The sequence below is a fragment of the Diabrotica virgifera genome, chromosome 1 (genome assembly GCF_917563875.1).
Source record: "Diabrotica virgifera virgifera chromosome 1, PGI_DIABVI_V3a".
NCBI lineage: Eukaryota > Metazoa > Arthropoda > Insecta > Coleoptera > Chrysomelidae > Diabrotica > Diabrotica virgifera.
This window is the reverse complement of record NC_065443.1, coordinates 81,300,467-81,314,896: the sequence shown is the minus strand read 5'-3', so window position 1 is coordinate 81,314,896 and position 14,430 is coordinate 81,300,467. Positions and strand designations below refer to the sequence as shown.

Sequence of the window (14,430 nt, the reverse complement as noted above, 5' to 3'; positions counted from 1 at the left end):
ATGCCCAGCAATTGAAGCAGCACTTCTGGAAACGATGGTATAAACAATATCTTCATCAATTGATCAGCAGTCGATGGTCGATGCTTTGGTGTTAATTCTTGAAGACAATTTGACACCGTTGCAATGGGCAATTGAACGCATCACGTCGGTGCACCCTAGAGAGGACGGCATTGTGAGAGTGGTAACTCTGAAAACCAAAACTGCAGAGTACAAACGCTGCGTGAAGAAGTTGTGTCCACTTTCGATCAGCTAGATTGTCGACGTCAAACGACAACTTCATTTGAACTTCAGTAGTTCAAGGCGGTCGGCGTGTTCCGTCTTCGTATAGTTTAATTAATCTTGCTATTCGATTTTACTTTTATTATTTAGATTCATTTTGGTAATTTTTAAAGTTTTGGGTAAATTTTAGTTTCCAGAAATTTCTTAAAAGATTAAAATATTTATCAGCTTTACAAATTTCTGGGGAAAAATTGACCACCGTTTTAATCCTTTATTATTTAGGAAGTATCTATTGTGGAATTACCGTTACAGGTATTTGTTTTCCTCCCCTCTACCAGGGGATTTTGTTAACCATTTTGTAATTGTAGAATATTTTTAGTTAGTAGCCAGCAAACCTCAGTTCTGTAAACACGTTTACCAGGCCCGGCCCTAGTGATTTTGCCGCCCTGGGCAAGATCGGCGACCGCCGCCCAGTTTAAAACCCACCCCTTGGTAAACCCAAAAACTCAAAAATTTCACCATGGCTCTTAATTTGCTGAAATCTATCACTTGATACAATAACGGTTGTGTCTATAATTATTAAATAGAAGTCTAAGAAGTCAACTTAATATCGTGTCGCCAGATCTAGATCCATACTTTCATCTTCAGACTCATGGCCAAATTGTAGAAATCACAGTGATTTCTACAAGAGCATCGTAAATTTCTTCAATTTGGTATCTGATGGTAGTAATTGCATAAATTCTACTTTTCCATCTAGTCTCGGACAAAGGTTTCAATGTAAGGCTAGAAATATGAATATTCAGTATAGCCCAACGATAAATAGATGCTCAGAAAAAGTTCTAAATTTTTGCCACGAAGGAAAAGAAAGGAACTGCAAACTGTGAGGCTTTAGCAGCATTGTTCACGACTAAGTTGAGTGAATGGTTAAAACATGGGAGAAAAATGGGTCAAATTTTCCAAAGAGCTCAACAAGCTTTAAAAGATTACCATTGTTGTGATGAAAAAGTTTATAAGTATCGCTCCTCAATAGAAGGAAGTGTTGTGCTAAAAACTATATTATTGATATAAGTCGTTCTATTACATTTTTCTAATGACGAGTTTCTGAATTTAGAACTTTTTGTTTTTCTTCACTATGGTTTTGCCCGATTCTTGTCAAATTGCTGGTTCTACCCACTATCTCTGTGACTGTAGATGGGCTGGAGACTTAGCGCGACTGGACAAAGCAAATTTAATTTTGACATTGGAAAATATTTTACAGAAAAACCAATACACAGAATTATTTGTCTTAGAATAAATTAACCATTTTCTCTCAACAGTTTGACCATTGCACATTTTGTAACTGTAGTAGTTAGTTGTAAATCTAAGATCTGAATTATATTTCGGGCACAACTGAGCCTCTGCAACGAATAATTTTGGCGGAGAGGCCTCTTGTTACCAAAGTTGCTCTAACAAAATCATTAATTTTATTGGGCCACTTTTCTGGAATATAATCAGTAATAACATTGTTTCCTGTGACGGTAGTAGTGGCATCAGTAGCTGATGTAGATGCTGATCATTGTCCAGATGACTGTCGAGGAACTGATAGGGGGCGGCAGCTGACGTGGATGCTGATGATAGGCGTAAGTCTGGGTAAATGTTGTCAGACTCAAAGGAAGCGGTAACAGCTGTATGCTCTCTAGGTTGAGCAATATTGTCAGCATCAGTGTGTAACGATTTTAAAAATTTACCTAGGGAAATTTTAAGCCTTTTTGTTTCAATCTCCTTCTCTGCTCTCTTTTTCCTATACTGACAGAACCAGAAAAACGTTTTCTACCATCCATTATTGCACTCACACAATTATTTTTAATAACACTAAACACTTAGTAGTATTCTGGCACACAACGATACGGAAATTACACTGCACAACAATTGATCTAAACTGATTTAAAAACTAAACACAGTAAAATACCTACAAGCCTATACAATTAAACGAAATACAAAAACCCAATAAAATTGTTAACAGCACATCTATGCTCTATGGAAACTTGGTAACAAGTTATACGAAAAGCGTAAGTCAACAAATATCAGTCGGTGCTACTGCACAAGAACCATAAAAACAATCCTGGGAGGGAGGTATGGTGAGGGGTAGTTCTGATCCCACTATTCTTATGCGATGAAGAAAAAGGCGGTGTTGTCGATTTCCCGTCGAATCAACCTTGCAATTGATATTGTTTCACTTATTTAATTCTCGCTTTTACAGTTGCGTTTTTGCCCATCTTGTTCATATTATTGATTTTTTATAATATTAAAAAAATGATTTATTATTTCTTCAATTTCAAAAATTGGTGTTCTTTAAAATTTGCCGCTCCTAAAATTGGCGCCCTGGGCAGCCCCCCAGTTCGCCCACCCCTGGGGCCGAGCCTGAGTTAAGCAATAAATAGTTTTATCAAAATTGTCGTCGTATATTATTTTAAGTTGATAAAATAATATTTTATAGCAACTATATCTCAAGGTAACTAATCGTGGGTCAATTCATATACTAGCCAAAAATCACATCGCTCTCCGCTTATACACATAATAACGTTCTTCCAGAAGGTTCCAGAAAAACGGATACGCCTATTTCATTGGATGATCTTCTAGGCCTGTATCCTGGATCCCGCGTACTAAAAAAAGTTGATTAAACTTTCATTAAACTCTCATGCAAAAATCAGACTGCTATTTATCACCTGTCATAATTCCTGTCATTTGACATGTTCTACGTGTCGGACTTATTAAAATGCCCAGTTGGTGATAAATACCAGTCTGATTTTTCTATGAGAGTTTAATGAAAGGGTAACAAATCAATTGGAAGTTCTGTCCGACAAAATACATGGGACGTTTTCGTAGTCTGACGTTCCAAACTTTTAACCTGTTCCACAATTAAAACTTCCCCTGTTCCAGTGTTGCCATATATCAAAGTTTGTCCGACGAGACACCTTTAAGCTTTTAACAAATTTTCAGATGGTATTAATCAACTTTTTTTGGTACGCAGGATCCAGGCCTATTCCTTCTATCGCACGCCACCCTTGTCGTCAAGGTACGCCGCCCTTGTCACACCTTCATCTAGATTGGAAAAAAATCCTTTGTAAAAGGTATAAAATTTTATTAAAATCCCTTTAAAGGGCTACATCACAACAAAACGTTTTCGATTTTATAAAAAAATCATCATCAGTGTTAGACCTAAAAGTAAGTATAATCGAGTTAATGAATGTAAAGTTAAGATTTAGATTTTGGCTAAGGTTAGAGCAAGTTGGTTATACTTACAGATTGGATGCTAGCTGAGCCACCAAAGAAATATTCGGGTAAAAACCCTTTAAATATAGTATGGATGCATTAAATGTGCATACTTAAATAAAATGCCTTATGATGGATACATGGCAAGAAGGATAATGCCCTTAGGTAAGGTATTGATTTTTCCACCTACCTCTACCGAAAGTTTACTTTTCCGGACCTGATTGTAGGGAGCAAAGTTATGTCATGGCATTTAAAAGTGACGTCATGGTATTTCATTCATGAAATATAACTTATTGACGCCCTGTACAATATCTATTTTCTATTCCGTAAGTATCTATACATTTTAACGTTTATTTATAAAACACCCTGTATTTTGCAGAATGGTAAAAAACAGTAAATTGTTATTTTGATTTAACAATATTTACATCAATAATTTGACTTATATTTGACAGTTGACAGTTATATTGTACCTACTTGTTAGTTTTAGTACAGAATAACTAACCACACAGAAGCGAAACTCAGGCCCAAAACGGTAACATAATTTTTATGCTCATGCGTCACGTAACTGGTACAACCTCACTTTTGCAACTGACAGTGACAGTTGTTTAAAAATAAATTTTATATTTATACAGGGTGTTAGTAAATAAGTATGAAAAATTTTAAGGGCCAATTCTACATGAAAAGTTAATGCCAGTTTGCTCTATAACCATATGTCCGCAAGTTGAAATTTTTATTTCAAACTGCCAATTTATTTATTGCTCTAAGACCAGTTGAACTATGAAAATTAAATTTGGTGAGTTTTAGGAGGTAGTTATTACGAATTTTATGACATACAATTAAGAATTTTGTATTCATCATTGGCGCGCCTACGGGCAATGGTCTGAATTATTTTAAAGAAAAAAATAGTACGCCACTGAGATATTTCGAATTAGAAATTATTTTTAAATTCCACGTCTAATTTATGATCAAAAACCTTTCTTGCCTTTTTTCATATGATGCACCGTTTTTATGCAGAAAAATAAAACATCTTGGCGCATATTTTTCATTTCTTAATACATCATCTAGAACTATCCAATATAATAATACTAAACTAGAACAACAACAGAAAATATTACTAATACCATTTCAACTAGGTGCAAAGCTGCAAGAAATGTTTAAAATGATCTCCTTTACAGGTAACAGAAGAATTTTATATTCATCATTGGCGCCCGTACGCGTAATGGTCTGAATTTTTTGAAGAAAAAAATAGGACGCCACTGAGATATGTCAAACTAAAAATCATTTTTGAATTCCTCGTTCAATTGGTAACAAAAAATCTTTCTTGCCTTTTTTTCATATGCGGCGCCGTTTTTACGCAAAAAAATTAAACATCTTAACGTTTACAAAGTATTTGAACTAAGTTTCTATGCATATGGAAACTACCTCAAATACTTGGTAAGCGTTAAGATGTTTTATTTTTTTGTATAAAAACGGCGCCTCGTATGAAAAAAAGGAAAGAAAGATTTCTTGTCGTAAATTGAACGAGGAATTCAAAAATGATTTTTACTTTGACATATCTCAGTGGCGTACTATTTTTTTCTTCAAAAAATTCAGACCATTACCCGTACGCGCGCCAATGATGAATATAAAATTCTGCTGTTACCTGTAAAGGAGATCATTTTAAACATTTTTTGCAGCTTTGCACCTAGTTGAAATCTTATTAGTAATATTTTCTGTTATTGTTCTAGTTTAGTATTATTATATTGGATAGTTCTTGATGATGTATTGAGAAATGAAAAATACGCGCCAAGATGTTTTATTTTTCTGCATAAAAACGGTGCATCATATGAAAAAAGAAAAGAATAGTACATTATATACCGCGGGACTGAAGTAGTACATTTAATCCTGAAGGTAAAGTTTATGGCCCGACCGCAGGGAGGGCCATAATTTACCTGAAGGATTAAATGTACTTCAGTCGCAAGGTATATACGATACTTTTCGTACTTCCGGTATGATTTTATTAATTATTTCAATAATTTCAATCAGTTTTTTCTCTCTTCAACTCATTTAATAAACTGTCTTTAAAATAAGTTACCATAGTAACATTGCGTTGTGACAGTTATAATTTAGAAACATTGTCATTACTAGTGTCATTGTAAAGAAACATTGTTATTGATAATTATTGGTATCATGAGTGAAGAAGGTGTATCTGATATTGATAAAAGAGCAGCCGAAGTAGGTGAAGAATTGTTACCACCGAAATCTAGAAAACTATACGAGCAGCAGTACGATGCTTTTAAAAAGTGGTGCCGCTTAAAAAATGTGAGACAACCTACTGAAAATGCGCTGTTAGTCTACTTCGATGATAAATCAAAAGCGGTTTGTGCCTCAACTCTCTGAATTACTCAATGCTGAAATCGGTTATTAACATTAGAGAAGATATTGATATAAGTAAATTTCCAAAATTATTAGCTTTTTTGAAGAGAAGAAATGAGGGATTTAAGCCAAAGAAGTCAAGAATTCTCACGTCTGAGCAGGTTAAATTCGTTTGTTTGTGATTTAATCGTTCCGGGAGTTTCGTCAATATTTAATCCCGGAGGGATTAAATGTGACACTTTAGTACCTGTCACAAGGGAGTGAAGTTGTCACTTTAGGCCCGGAAGTACGAAATAGTACATTATATACCGCGGGACTGAAGTAGTACATTTAATCCTGAAGGTAAAGTTTATGGCCCGACCGCAGGGAGGGCCATAATTTACCTGAAGGATTAAATGTACTTCAGTCGCAAGGTATATACGATACTTTTCGTACTTCCGGTATGATTTTATTAATTATTTCAATAATTTCAATCAGTTTTTTCTCTCTTCAACTCATTTAATAAACTGTCTTTAAAATAAGTTACCATAGTAACATTGCGTTGTGACAGTTATAATTTAGAAACATTGTCATTACTAGTGTCATTGTAAAGAAACATTGTTATTGATAATTATTGGTATCATGAGTGAAGAAGGTGTATCTGATATTGATAAAAGAGCAGCCGAAGTAGGTGAAGAATTGTTACCACCGAAATCTAGAAAACTATACGAGCAGCAGTACGATGCTTTTAAAAAGTGGTGCCGCTTAAAAAATGTGAGACAACCTACTGAAAATGCGCTGTTAGTCTACTTCGATGATAAATCAAAAGCGGTTTGTGCCTCAACTCTCTGAATTACTCAATGCTGAAATCGGTTATTAACATTAGAGAAGATATTGATATAAGTAAATTTCCAAAATTATTAGCTTTTTTGAAGAGAAGAAATGAGGGATTTAAGCCAAAGAAGTCAAGAATTCTCACGTCTGAGCAGGTTAAATTCGTTTGTTTGTGATTTAATCGTTCCGGGAGTTTCGTCAATATTTAATCCCGGAGGGATTAAATGTGACACTTTAGTACCTGTCACAAGGGAGTGAAGTTGTCACTTTAGGCCCGGAAGTACGAAAAGGTTTTTTATCATAAATTAGACGTGGAATTTAAAAATAATTTTTAATTCGAAATATCTCTGTGGCATACTATTTTTTCCTTTGAAAAAATTCAGACCATTGCCCGTAGGCGCGCCAATGATGAATACAAAATTCTAAATTGTATGTCAAAAAATTCGTAATGACTACCTCCTAAAACTCACCAAATTTCATTTTCATAGCTCAACTGGTCTTAGAGCAATAAGTAATTTGGCAGTTTAAAATAAAAATTTCAACACCCCGTATCTCCGAAACTAAGCATTTGCGGACATATGTTTATAGAGCAAACTGGTATTAATTTTTCATGTAGAATTAGCCCTTAAAATTTTTCATACTTATTTACTAACACCCTGTATAAATATGTTTTATTTTATAGTTTATTTATATTTTATAGTTAAATTTTATATTTCATATTTAATTAATAACTACTTGTCAAAAATATCACATCATTTGGAATGGTCTATTCCTTAGAACATCAAGTTCTATTCTGTAAATGGTGCACAAGGTCAAATATTTCGGTCCCAAAAAATCAATGGAAACGACAGTCAGATTCGCTTCTGTGTGGTTAGTTATTCTGTGATTTTAGTTCTAATAAATTTTGTTGGTTAGTTACATAAATAAATTAAGTAAAAATGAAAAATGACTTGTTATTTGAGGAAGGTGGAAAAACCATATGTATAACATGGGAATAAAGTGCCTTTTTCTCCCTTGAATGATTACTGCCCTCCTCTACGCGTCGGGTAGTAAACTTCATTCTCGGGAGGAAAAGTAACACTTTCCTCCCTTGTTATACAAATAGCTATTCCCAACACGTGGGATGCAAATTGAATTGTTTACATTCCAATGACTTAATGGCAACTAAATGCAAAATTAGTGATGTTTCTGAAAGGTGTCAAAAATCAAACAAAGGTGTCAAAATTTGTTACCCTGTATTACTACAGCCAACTAATTGTAATACAAGATTTTTTTTCTCATAGAATATTTCTTTGGTGGCTCAGCTAGCATCCAGTCTGTAAGTATAACCAACTTGCTCTAACCTTACCCAAAATCTAAATCTTAATTTTACATTCATTAACTCGATTATACTTACTTTTAGGTCTAACACTGATGATGATTTTTTTTACAAAATCGAAAACGTTTTGTTGTGATGTAGCCCTTTAAAGGGATTTTAATAAAATTTTGTACCTTTTACAAAGGATTGTTTCCAATTTTTGTGATTGATGGTATACTATATATATATATAACTATAGGAAAAATTTTCTTTTCCTTGTGGATTTTTTCATCTAGATATTTCTGTAAATATCTGGCTGTGTTGAGATGAAACCTGTTACTTGAGGTAACTCTTTCGTTACAATTTCATTTTATTTAACAGCTGTCTCTCCCACATAAGCAGTATGTTCTGACTGACCTTTTCATGACTCATGTTTTAAATAATTTAAGAATCCATGATAGTAAATTTAAATTTATCTTAATACTGGATTTATTTTTATTTAGGAACCTTTTATTGATATTTCTATTGGAGGTCAAAATGTATCTGGAGCAGAAGCAGGAACAATGCTTGTGTGGGCAGTAACTTCTCATAATAGGGTAAGTTAAAAAATGTCGTTTATGCATGTTTTAAAACCTTGATAATAATACTAACCTTATAATACGATTTCCAGGTAATGTTTAGATCTGGCGTAACCACAAGATCTCCAGAAGGAGCCCGTTGGATTCACATTCAAACACCTACGGGCAGTGAAGTATGTCAAATAAGTGTCGGACCTAATGGGTTAGTTTGGACATCCACAATAAATGGTACAGCGTTAGTAAGAATCGGAGTAGGTCGCGATAATCTACAAGGCGATTCCTGGGTGTCAGTCAATAGTCCTTCAGAAAGTTTAAGAATAACTCAAATATCCGTTGGAACATGTGCTGTTTGGGCAGTGACTCAAGATAAGCAGATATGGTTTAGGTGAGAATATTTTTTTTTAATTTTTGGTAATATTTACAACCTGTCTTTAACTAAAAACAATAGGTAAATTATTTGACAGAAAATTGAAAATTTGACCTGTAGAGAGACATCCAGTGATCACTCTCTTTACATAAATTAAATTAAAACAAGTTTAGTTATTACAGAGTATTATTCGAATGTTCTTGCTAGGTCCACTATTTTGAATTTCTTCAAGCGTCGTACATCATTATGATTGTTTATGCCCTCTTATTCTTTATTTTTGCCTTTTTATGACGTGGCAACGTGGTAGTTTTATACCAATATATTCACATATCATCATACGAAAAGAGTGAGTCGCCTACAGGCAGTCGGCAAAGCACATTCGCACAAGAAAAGGTTCGTAAGGGCATACGCGTCAAAACACCACGGCTTGGGCGAAACAATCCCATCTTATCGTGCAAATCTATTCAAAGTGTCGTGTTTTATCAAAACTTTGGACAGTTCAAGTATAACGGACTTATCTTATATTTTTTACTGTTTAATGTTAGTGCCTTAAAGATAATAAAGTCAATATCTTTTCACACGTTTTAATCACTTAACCAGCATCTTATCGAAGTTATTTGTCGCGTTAACTCAGTCAAATTCATACGGTTTCGATCCGTTTACATGGTCCTTAAGCGAGCCAAATAAATACTTAACGTGAAAGAAGAAGATAAAGGACTTTTCAAACGGGCCTTTTTAAGTGCGACAAAACAATATAGAACTGGCCGACTGCATTTCTTAAGCAACGTTGCGAGCGGCGAGGGATCCAGATGTGTATCGTAATTTCTTATCTCAAAAGTCGAGCGTGTAAAATAAACACTTGTTTATCTGTGTTGTGGTTTTGAAGAAAAGGGATGACAGCATTCTGCAAACCTGGTGAGAATTCCTTAATTTATGACCATATTTTTCCTTGTTTGTTTGTATAGTCAACGAAGGGATTTGAATGAACGTTTTGTGGGTAATTTTGAATAAGTTACAAGCATTTCATTTAATAACTATTTTAACGATTTCGCGAGTTATTTTCATTTATTTTTCATTTGCGGATTTATTTTCAATAAATTATATTGTTATTTTGTCGAATAATCATTTTTGCTGGTTATTTTGAACAGATTACATTTATTAATCATTTGCGGATTTATTTTGAATAAATTAGGTACATTGTCATTTTATTGAATAGTCATTTTGGGTTTTTATTTTAAATAAATTACTTTAGCAATTTTTTAAACAATCATTTGCGATATGGAAGGTCTTAATCGTAGACGAGGTTCTCAGAAAGCCAAGGTTACAATTATTAGCAAATACATTTCTCCGTTACAGGACAAAATAAAAAAGGGTGATATCATTTCCGCGTTAGAGGTTTTACAGACAATCGAAATGTTGAATAGTATTGAGAGCTTAGTTGAATTTAATGAAATTCAGGATCAAATCGAAACTTCGGTCCAAGGAGATCAATTAGCTACGGAGGTTCTTGAGCGCGAGGAATTTTATAATGAGCACTCTTCTGTAGTAGCGATTGCGCGAAAAATCATCCGTGATTATGGGGGCGATAAAGCTAGTGAGCGCTCTAAAAATTCATACGCGGGTCACTGTATCGAGCTGAAACCGATAGAATTAGGACATTTTAACGGGGATATGAATAATTGGCTTGATTATGCTAATATCTTTGAATCATTGGTCAACAAGAATGAGTACTTAGGTGATATCAGGCGCTTTCATTATTTACGAAGTTCTCTACAAGGAGGCGCGGCTCAAATCATACGAACTTTGGAATTCACTGCGGAAAATTACAAGATTGCGTGGAAATTAGTTAGGGAAAGATACGACAACAATAGATTATTAATATCTAATCACGTCAAAGCATTATTTAATATAGAACCGATAAATAAAGAGTCATCTAGTAGATTGCGGCAGCTAGTTGACATTTTTTCAAAACATTTATACGCATTAAAGCAACTAGGCTTACCTACAGAATATTGGGATGTTCTCCTCATTCATATTATTTCGAGCAAATTTGACACATATACTTTACGCGCGTGGGAGAACAGCAAAACGAGCAACGAAATACCTAGTTTCGACGATTTTAAGACGTTTTTAAAATCAAGAGCGGACCTCTTGGAATCAATTGAGGCAAATCAAGCGGAAAAACAGAATACGCGAAATAATTCGCAAGCGGGCGCATATCCGCGGAATACAAAAAAATCGCAGAATACTCGCGGTCTATACTCATCGCAAGACACTCCAAACAATACAGATAGTGCGAGATGTTGCCCTATGTGCAAAGGGGAACATGCTATCTATCAATGCGGCGAATTTGTAAGGCTTTCATCGAAGGAAATATTCGATAAAGTACGAAAGATGAACCTTTGCACGAATTGTCTCAAGGGGGGACACTACTACAGGCGGTGTAAACAATCAACGTGCAAGAGATGTTCTTCTAGGCATCACACGTATTTGCACCCCGATAGGTCAAGCGAGCGAAACACACCTTCAATGCGACAACCTGTAGTAAACGCGAGCGAAAATCAAGCGGTAGATGACCTACAAGGCACTCTAAATACTACCAATTTGACAGCTTCTGCTATTAGCAGCAAGGCCAGCCCTGAACAAAGCATACTATCTACAGCGGTTAAAATAGATATTAGCGATCTAGGGATACCCAGTCATTTGCAATTAGCGGATGATTACTTCTATAAACCACAACGGGTCGAATTATTAATAGGAAGTGATCTGTTCTGGCAAATTCTTGGCACGAATAGAATCAGTTTAGGGAAGAATAAGCCATTTATGCAGGAAACTTCATTTGGTTGGATCATAGCAGGGCCGTACTCTACCCGAAATAACTCAGCAGGAAACGGAACAACCAAGTGTAATTTTGCCAACACTATGGAAGTCACAGAGCAGTTAAGTAAGTTCTGGGAGCTAGAGGAGGTTTTTAGCGAAAAACCGGCCTTCTCAAGCGAAGAAGTTGCGTGCGAGAAACATTTCGCGAATACCGTAAAACGCGATGCAGCGGGAAAATTCATAGTATCCTTACCGTTCAAGGAACCGATAAGTTCACTCGGAGATTCTTTTCGGCAAGCGAAATATCGTTTTTTAAATCTCGAGTGAAAATTAAGTAAAGACGCTGATTTAAGAACTCTTTATAGCACATTCATTGAAGAATATAAAGAATTAGGTCATATGAAAAGTTTGTGTAAAGTTTCGGAAGCGGTAACAGACTTTAGCGAAAAGGGCACATTTTACTTTATGCCACATCATCCAGTTCTAAAAGAAAGTTCTCTGACCACACGTTTGCGCGTCGTGTTCGATTGTAGCGCTCCAACGACAAGCGGCGTCTCATTAAATCATATTCAAATGGCTGGGCCAACCCTGCAAAATGATCTACTCTCCATTTTATTGCGGTTCCGAACCCATCTATATGTGGTGAGTGCCGACATAGAAAAGATGTACCGCCAGGTGTTGGTTGAAGACGATCAGAAATCTTTGCAATGCATTTTGTGGCGAAATCGTCCGAAAGAGGCTATTGAGGTTTTTCAATTGCAAACAGTAACGTATGGGATGAAATGCTCTTCATATTTGGCGATAAAGTGTCTAATGACATTGAGTGAGGAGCTAGAAGCTAAGAACCCGGACCTTGCTAACATTATAAAGAACGATTTTTACGTGGACGATCTATTAATGGGTTTTAATTCAAAACAAAAGGCGCGCGAAACCTGTAAGCCACTTTTTGAGGTCCTCAAGACAGGATTCACATTGCGTAAATTTTATTCAAATGAACCGGAAGTATTAAGAGATATTCAGGATACTACTGACGCGGGCTCGGTTATTCAATTCAGCGAAAATGAAAACGCGAAAACTTTAGGTTTGTTATATTCACCTCAATCGGATACTTTATTTTATAGTATAAATTCGTCTCTATGTCGTACCGTTACGAAGCGAATTTTATTATCGGAAACGGCTCAAATTTTCGATCCCTTGGGTCTGTTAGGCGCGTGTACAATTACCGCGAAAATTATGCTGCAAAGGTTATGGCTGGAGCGTCTTTCGTGGGATGATCCCATACCCGAGCATTTAGCGAAAAATTACCTGCAATTCAGGAGCGCACTACGGCATTTAAATAAGTTAAAAATACCGCGGCACGTCATATGTTCTCGTGAGGTCAATGTTGAACTGCATGGATTTTGTGATTCATCTGAAAGAGCATACGGCGCTTGCTTATACGTAAAATCTACCGATACGTTAGGTAGATCACATTCATTTTTATTGTGTGCGAAGAGCAAGGTTGCGCCCGTAAAACCCGTTACCTTGCCGCGTTTATAGCTCTGCGGAGCAATAATTTTATCGCGTTTGACCAATAAGGTCAAAATGTCATTAAATGTACAATTTAACGCATGCTACCTCTGGACATACTCCTCAATAGTGATTAGCTGGTTGAAAACCCCGGCTAATTTATTGAAGACGTTTGTGAGCAATCGCGTAGCCGAAATACAAGAAACCACGTCATTTGCGCAATGGCGGCATGTTCCTGGTAAAGATAATCCTGCAGATTTAGTGTCCAGAGGCGTGGAGCCAGCAGAAATAATGGAATGCAACTTATGGTGGCATGGACCCGAGTGGCTCATGCAAGAATCTGATAAATGGCCAAATTTACAAGTTGCGCCTACTGAAATAAGCGAAGAGCGAAAAAACATAAAGGTTTTTGTCAACAAGCTGGACGCAACACACAATGGGGAAGTATTTTCGTTTGAGCGCTTTTCCAATATTTTGCGATTGAAGCGAACCGCCGCGTATGTGTTCCGATTTATTCACCTTTGTAAAAGCAAAGAAAAGACTTCCGATCCCCTTTCGGCAGAAGAAATAAATTCCGCTTTTAATCGAATTTTAAAAATATGCCAGGCACAAACGTTCTCTAGCGAAATTGGTCTTTTGAGCCAGAAAAGGCCTCTGGAGAAAAACAGTAAGCTCATAAACTTGTCTCCATTTCTTGATGGTCAGGGCATTCTGAGAGTAGGCGGTCGTTTAAAACATTCGGAATTTGCGTATGATAAAAGGCACCCAATCATTTTAGGGGCAGATCATGTAGTTACGGTTTTAATATTTAATCATTTTCGTAAGGACTTAATGCACGCGGATCCTCAACTTTTGCTCTCTACAGTAAGAGAAACCTTTTGGCCCATATCGGGTAGAAATTTAGCACGCCGTACCGTGCATAAATGTGTGAAATGTTTTCGTTTGAAATCTAAGCACATTCAGCCAATAATGGGAAACCTACCTGCGTCGCGCATCGCAGGTGGTCCACCGTTCATCGTGGCCGGTGTGGATTATGCGGGACCTTTCTTAATTCGCGGTAGAAAGGGTCGAGGTTGCCGGTTAATGAAGAGTTATATGTGTTTGTTCATTTGCTTCTGTACGAAGGCCATACATTTAGAATTAGTTACCGAATTATCTAAGGAATCATTTCTGTTGGCTTTTAAAAGATTTATTGCGCGTAGGGGCAAGCCTCAAAAGAT

The 14,430-nt window shown here is 36.0% G+C and overlaps 1 protein-coding gene across 2 annotated transcripts in view; it reads left to right on the top strand.

Moving 5' to 3' along the window:
- The window catches only part of LOC114332675 (tectonin beta-propeller repeat-containing protein), a 137,116-nt gene that overhangs the window by 48,809 nt on the left and 73,877 nt on the right, over positions 1-14,430 (top strand). For both annotated transcript variants that reach the window (XM_028282504.2, XM_028282503.2), the window contains exons 3-4: positions 8,440-8,532; positions 8,607-8,899. In XM_028282504.2, coding sequence (XP_028138305.1) covers positions 8,440-8,532; positions 8,607-8,899 — 386 coding nt within the window. The remainder of the gene's footprint in view (positions 1-8,439; positions 8,533-8,606; positions 8,900-14,430) is intronic.